The sequence below is a fragment of the Cibotium barometz genome, chromosome 38 (genome assembly GCF_041138505.1).
Source record: "Cibotium barometz isolate CiBa-2024 chromosome 38, ASM4113850v1, whole genome shotgun sequence".
NCBI lineage: Eukaryota > Viridiplantae > Streptophyta > Polypodiopsida > Cyatheales > Cibotiaceae > Cibotium > Cibotium barometz.
This window is the reverse complement of record NC_141083.1, coordinates 4,142,228-4,149,624: the sequence shown is the minus strand read 5'-3', so window position 1 is coordinate 4,149,624 and position 7,397 is coordinate 4,142,228. Positions and strand designations below refer to the sequence as shown.

At 45.5% G+C, this 7,397-nt stretch overlaps 1 protein-coding gene across 1 annotated transcript; it reads right to left on the bottom strand.

Moving 5' to 3' along the window:
- Positions 1-3,968: 3,968 nt before the first annotated feature.
- On the bottom strand, positions 3,969-7,171 carry LOC147616259 (cationic amino acid transporter 6, chloroplastic-like). The gene is made up of 5 exons (XM_086777050.1): positions 6,576-7,171; positions 6,199-6,421; positions 5,715-6,045; positions 5,316-5,547; positions 3,969-5,228 (listed from the first exon to the last, which is right to left on the bottom strand). The coding sequence occupies exons 1-5, from the start codon at positions 6,973-6,975 to the stop codon at positions 4,570-4,572; spliced, it is 1,845 nt and encodes a 614-aa protein (XP_086633176.1). The 5' UTR covers positions 6,976-7,171; the 3' UTR covers positions 3,969-4,569.
- Positions 7,172-7,397: the final 226 nt, after the last annotated feature.

Here is a 7,397-nt window from a genome sequence, read left to right as displayed (position 1 = left end):
CGACAAACAACTCTCGTCCATTTGCTCTTGCCAAATCCCCCAAAGCTGGCCTCAACTGGGGGGGGGGGGGGGGGGGAGCCCCTGAATTAGAGAATGAGGTCGTGGGAGAGTGGGTGCCCTAGGTGATTTAATAAGCACGTGTGGTGCATGCGCTAGTATGAGGGTGGGTGGCTGACACGCATTTTGTGCATGTAGGCGGGCGGGGTAGGGAGAGGCGAGAGATGGCTGATACATGGGAATAGTGCGATGATTCTAGAGATGGCGGATGGGGGGACTAGGAATTGGATGATGAAATGAGGCGAAGCCAAGAGGATGAGGAGGGAGATAGAGAGGCGAAGAAGGTGCTGTCCAATTGGATTCTTTGAGCCTAAATATCCAAGCACAATAAAAAAAGTTCACTCGAAGGAAGGTATGTGCTAACATCTCCCTTGATCTTGTGAGAAGGCAAATAGGTATGTTTTCTATGTGTAGCACGATCTTATTATGCTTGTGGAGACCATCGAGTAAGGCGGAGCTAGGGAGGTGGTTACAAGAGGAAGTATTTCATGAGAAGATAGTATCGCAGGTGTTCTACCTAAACAAAGGGTTCTTTAATGTCCTGTTTGTGAAAGGATAGAATGTTGTTGATCTTTTTGCCAGAGCCCCATTTTTTATGGGTCACAAGTTGGTGCATGTTATGCCATTCGATCCCACAATTAAAGTAAGTTCTATTTAAAAACCTAAGGTGAAACCTATTGCAAGCAACTTGCTTAGGTATCAATCTCTTTGCTAACAGTGATATATAAAATATTAGCCAAAGTCATTGCTATTAGGATCAATCCTGTGTTGCAAGAGGTCATATTTAGAAGGTAGCATGGATTCATCAAAGGTTAATTTATATGATAATATATCTGGCAGCCTAATGCTAGGCAGAAATATTTCTCTAAAACCCAATACAAATGTATTATGCTACAACTTGATTTGGAAAAAGCCTATATGATAGAGTGCATTGGTCCTTTGTGGCAAGAGTGATGGAGGAGTTAGGTTTTGGACCCAGAATGGCTTCTTGTATCTTCACTCTGACTTGGGAAAGTTAGTCTAATGTTTTGTTGAATGGTAGAGTAATTGGAGGGTTTGCCATTAACAGATCTGGCAAGGTTGTCCTCTTGCCCCCCTGCTGTTTGCCATTGCTTCTCACCCATTGATTATTGCCCTGGAAGATGCTTGTTCAAAAGGGACTATTCTCGGGGGGTTCACCTTTAAAAAATGTTGCATATCACGTGCGTTCAAGAGGTAATAAAAAACCCCCTCTACTTACATGTCACACGCTAATAAAATGACCCCTCTTTCTTAAGAAACTTACAACTTTTTTTCAAAATTGGATAAAAAAGCCCCTCCTGTATATGTAAACCTGTAACTTTTTGGAATTTAAATACCCCTCTTAGATGAACTGACGTGCTACACTTACATACTTTTAGGTGAACCCCCCGGGGGACTATTACTGGACTAAGACTGAGGCACAGTGAGCAGTTAGTCATTCAATGTTTTGCTAATGACTCACTACTGTTTTTGCAGGCTGACAAATGAAAATGTGAGACATGTTTTAAACATTATACAAGAATTTGCGGATGCTTCTGGATCAGGGGGTGAAATATCCAATCAGACAATCGAATAATAGGTGGCATTAGTTTGTTTGAAGACAATGATTTTGACTTGCAAAGGTGGGGGTGTGAGGTTGTCAAAAGAGGGCAGATTGTAAGGTATTTGGGAGTCCACAAATAAACAGTTGGTGGATTGGGCCTTAGACAGATTCTCAGCAAAGATAAAGAAGGGTGAAGGGGTCAGAATTCCTTTTCATGATAGAATTGTGGTGTGTAATACAGTGCTAAATGTATATATAATGTTTTTATGTCCTATGTTAGAATTTGGTAAAAGCCACAAGAAGAAAGTCTTAGGCTCCATAAGGAATTTTTTGTGGTGGGGAAATGGCAAATGCATTGAGAATGTTATAGTTTGGTTGGCTTGGGATAAATTTTCTATGCCAAAGAGTGAAGGGGGAATTGGTATTGTGCACCTACCAACTCAAACTTTAGCAAGGGTGGCTCTGCTTCTTCCAAAATGTTTGTGTCAAGAAGAAACATGGATAGTAATGGTAAGGGAATCGGTGGAGGCCTCCTTGGTTCTATCTAAAGGGAGTTGGCAGGGTTTAGGATGGAAGGAAAAAGTGTTCTCCCATGCTCCTTTAAAAGTGATTGCTTCCCCTTTTTGCAAGAGGTTGAGTAACAATTGGAAGGATGTTTTGAGCTTGGTGGTTTGGGATGGGGGTTATGGGGCTTCAGGGAATTCAATGCTCAGCTTAGGTCTATGGTGGTCTCATAGATACAACCCACCATTGGGCCTTTTGGACACTTATACTGCAAGGAGTTTGAATAATAGGGGACTAAGTAGGCTAGCTGATTGCTGGGATGGGACAGTGGTGGGGTGGAAAGAACTTGATCAATTGCATCAAGAATATGATCTATCTACAAGGGAAAGGGATTAATGAGACAAGTGTTGATTCAGGTTCAGGGGGGGCTAGTTTTCTACTTCCTTTGATGAGTCTTGTTGGATTAAAGACTGGGCTTGGGTTAATGCAGTCAAATTCATGAAAGGCACAGCTAGGGCTTTGTATGCAGAATTAAGGAAAGGGGATCTGAATGTGGATGACTGCAACAAAATATGGAAGGCGAGGTGGAGTCCTGGTTGTTGGAAAAAGAAATGGAAAGAATTGTGGGAGTCTCCTATTGCTATTAAATTTCAGGTGTCCTTATGAAGAGTCTGCATGTGGGCATTACCTTTTGAAGTGAAACTAACACAGAGGAACTTCACCAGTGGGTGCTGACCCAAATTCACGTCTACTTTAGAAGGTGGCAAACATGCTTTTTGGAGCTGCCCAGCTATCGGAGGAACATGGGGAAAAATAATGAAATGGGTTGAGCATGGTTTAGGGATTCAGACACAGTGGGGGGATTGGATGTTGGGCAAATGGACTGCTAATGGGGAGGGAGTAGATGTTCTGTTTGTGGGGACAAGGCCCACTATTAAGATTTGGTCAAGGAAGGGAGAAGTGCTAGAAGAACAGACCCCTAGAGGGTGTACCACTAAAGCATTGATGGAGGCTTGCATTCTGTTGAATTATCATGTGTCTTGGGAGCAATCCTCTTTTGAAATGGGGTATAGTAGATGGAATTGTTATGTAATCTGTTAAACAGTAGTGAATAGAGTTTTGGGGGGTAGGGATCGTAAGATGACAGTTGGTTTTGTTTTGCTGTAAAGAGGTCTTTGCTGATTTTTGTATATATATAATTATTGGTTTAAAAAAACTAAGGCGAAGGTATTACTTTTAAGACATCAAACCTGGCCAATGTGAGAACTACACGTAGTCAATGTTCGGGATATTTGGTTACCTCCTTTGGCGCCCCGGTAATGTCGCTTTTGCAATGACAGCTGGTGCTTACAGGCATGACTGTGACGCTCCAAAGGGAAATCCCAAGCGCTGCTTTTAGCCGATGGAATCTAAAGCGCAATGAGGACGATGGCCATGAGGAATCTCGCAGAATTCATTTTTGTTGACACGCAAAACATGAACTTGGCTTGCACAAATTAAAGCGGTCGTATGTTAAGGAAATAATATAATTGGCCACTACCTAGCTTTGCTGAAAAGCCAAGCGAACAACCAGAACCTTGTGGTTTTTTACAAGATCAAGACTCGACCAAATTCAGATCATTGAAGCTTATTGTAACTGACGATTGAGCAAAGAATGAATAATGTGGCATATTTAAACAGTGAAGTGCATCGTTCTTGCACTCATGTAAGCAGACCAAAAGAGCTTCAGAATCGAAATGAGGAATTATGGAAAGTTTTTTAGTGGAGACCTCACAGACCAAGGAACCTTTGCAATGATACACAATTGAATACACAACATATCCATTAAGGTAAATGGAATTGGTGAGCAATCAAACAGCTTCGTTGATTGATTTTTTGTAAAGCCGGCGCAAATAATTGACCTTAGAAAAGTGGCCAAGCGAATAATTTTCACCTCACACACCAAAATCAATGGACAATCATGGTCGCCTTTGAGAGGACCAAGATGCGTGTTGAAGACTGATGATATGCACAAATCGTGTTGGCGAATGAAGGTTAGATTTACATTGATTGGACCACAAGGGTAAGGAAAAGGGCAGGGGAACGGGGCGGGGGGGGGGCGGGGGGGGGGGGCCTGTACAGACATTGATTCGATTTACCTTCGCTATACAAGATTGCCACAGCGCAATCGCAGTAGAAATATTTTCATAGTCGTCAATGTGTGAATCACTTGGGACATCATCAAGCTGCAACCTACGTAAATAATTAAATATTGTGGGGGAAAATGGATGGACCAGTCACCACTTGTGATAAGGATGACGTGGTAAAGGAGGGGTTAGGTTAAGGCTTAAAAAGCCAGCACTTTAATTGTGTTCTTTGAAGGGGATAATACTGTAGATTCTCTGAGCCTCGGCGGCTACTTAATGCAGAATTGAATGTTCCTTTGATTCTGTGCGGACTTTAGTTTAGCCGTTATTCTGTTCCAGCACGAGTGATAGTTTAGTGCCGGCCAAAACCGGCACTTGGCAGCCCTGCTCAGTGGTAAAGGTGACGGAGATTACCGGCACGTGGCCGTTGTCTGGTACCTTATCCTTGTCCACTACTACCTCCTGCAACTGTACGCTGGAATGCGGGGCGGCTGCTTCCGCATCGTGGGCGGCGTGGACGCTGTAGAACAGGTAGAAAAGAAGGGTGCCCGCGGACCAAATGCCGAACCGTTTGAAAGCTTGAGGTTTGAGGGAGCCCGCCAAGAAGACGTTGAGGAAGACGGAAGCAACCGCAACGAAGGGCATCATGGGCGCCTCCCACACTTTGCCCGCACGAATGGGCGGCACCAGCGCCTTGAACACGGCCGTGGAAAAGAGCAAAGCCCCTCCGCATATCGCCAACTCCAAACTCTTGTCCCCCTCCAACTGCCAAATTGTCACGAACGCCACCGACAGGGCGCTGATCACCACCAGAAAGGCAGCTGTAGGCCACACGCTTTTTTCCCGCTCGCGCGACACGTGCCGTCTCGCAATGAGCGCGTTGGCCACCATGTAGAACACGAAGAGTATACCGATGCTGAGCAGATCCACCAGTACGTCGAGCTCTGTGAAGAGTGCCACTATGGCGGTGCAAGCACCTATGCAAGGAAATGTGGTTAGAGTCATATTTGCCACCTCCGCAAATCATAAATACCTAAAATGAGAATTATGGAGGAGTTTTGGACCTAGAGAAATGGAGGCATTTACAGGGGTCCCGGTCGAGCGATTCACCCTTGCAAACCAAGCCGGAATAACATTCGCGCGGCCAATCACACACAAATAGCGTGCTTGCCCAAGCATTGCCACCATGAGCGAGCTCACGATACCAACACAAGCGCATACTCCTACTAGATTTGAAGCCCATTTCCACCCAGCCGTCTGCCTAAATGCCAAGGGGAAAGGTGTAGCCACATCAATCTGCAAAACATCACAATCTTATCTTAGTGATCATTAGCAAGTCTCGATAGACCTAGCTCAAAAAAAAAACTATCTCTAGATATATACATTAGCAAGTCTCAAAAAAACTAAGCTCTAGATATACACGAATATGATTAGGCATGATGTACCTAGGGTATAATATATACCTGATCGTATGGAACCAATAAGACCAGGGATGTGGCCAGGAGACAGTAAAGTAGAGTGACTACTACCACGGAGCCAGATATGCCAATGGGCATGGTTCTGCCCGGCTTGTGGGTTTCTTCGGCTAGCGTGGAAACAGAGTCGTAGCCGACGTAGCTGTAGAAGACTGCCGCTGCTCCCTTGAAGACACCTTTGGCACCAAATGGAGTGAAGCCGGTAGGCTCAGTGAGGTTGCTGAAATTGCCTTTGGCAAAACCAGCGACGATAATGAAGGCGATCAGGGCGAGGTGGAGGATGGTGATGATGATGTTGAAGGTGCAGCTGTTTTTGGTGCTGCAAATTCAAAAGAAATAGAGATTAACGAGAGATTTAATCCTAACATGATTTAGGGATCAAGCTTCCCTTCTGAAAGGTTGTATTTTAATTATATTAAAGTTTCCAAGAATTCGTACTCTTCAAAACAAATAGCGGACAAATTAAGCTAACCTTCTGCAGATGCATATGGTCATTACAGAGACCAGAGCGAGTGCCGGAAAGTCTAGTTTGTTGTAGCCGGATGCCACGCCGTCCACTTGAACACGCCACGCATCCGGGTTGTCTACGCCAAAGACTGTGGCGAAGTAGGAAGTAAAACTACGGGCGACGGCGGCGTTAGAGATAACGTATTCCATGACAAGGTTTGCACCTGTGAGGTAAGCTGCCAGCTCACCTGCGAAATGGCCCAAAAAAAAAAGCTTTCTGAGCATAGCACATGGACAGAAACAGCTGAGTAAGCATCACACATGGACAACAGCAAACCATGTAAGCGAAATGAGTATTGATCACAACCAGGCTTGATGCGAGAGGTGTGTGTGTTTAGTTACCGAAGGTGATGCGCAGGTAGCTAAAGGCACCGCCAGCTGCCGGAACCTCGACGGCGAACTCTGTGTAGCAGACGGCGGAGAGAAGCGCTGCCAGTCCGGCCACGGCGTAAGAGACAATGATCGCCGGTCCGGCGGACAGATGCGCCGCCTTGCCCGTGGACACAAATATGCCGGCGCCGACCATACCACCCACGCCCAACCCCATCACGTCGTACCAGCGCAGCTCTCGCTGCATCTCCGGGCCCGACCTTGCCTTCAACTCGTTCAGCTCCGCCTGGGCCGTCCCCACCGCCCGCAGCCTTATGGCCAGCCTCTGCGGCGTGTGTGAAAGCGCCCGCGCATAGGCCGCCACGGTACTGAAAGAGCAGAGCTCGCCTCGGGCCTCATTTTCGTCGAGCATGTTCTTTTGATTGTTTTGGTACTATACAGTGTTATGCTACGCTTTTCTGTGTGGGCAGGAAAGAAGAGAGTCTATAGAAAGGCTCTTCTTCTTTGTCCTTTGCTCTACACCAAAGTGTGCACTTATACTACGGCTTGCAAGGAAAAGGACGCCAGCTTATCAGTGACGGCCGCTGAAACGGGACATGAATCTCTGAAGCAACTCGTCGTGTGTAGCTAGGGTACTACGCTACTTATTAGAGAGCTCCAGCCTCCCATTCCTACTTAAATTCCTCCTTGTTTAGCTAGTCACACCAAAGTCTCGATTCGCAAAATCGTTCAATAAAACATTACATTCTCCTTTAAGTCCTTACTCTTTTTTTTTTCCCAAATCTAGTGTGTAGTTTACTCACTCCTTTTCCTATAAGAGTTTATCTTACTTTT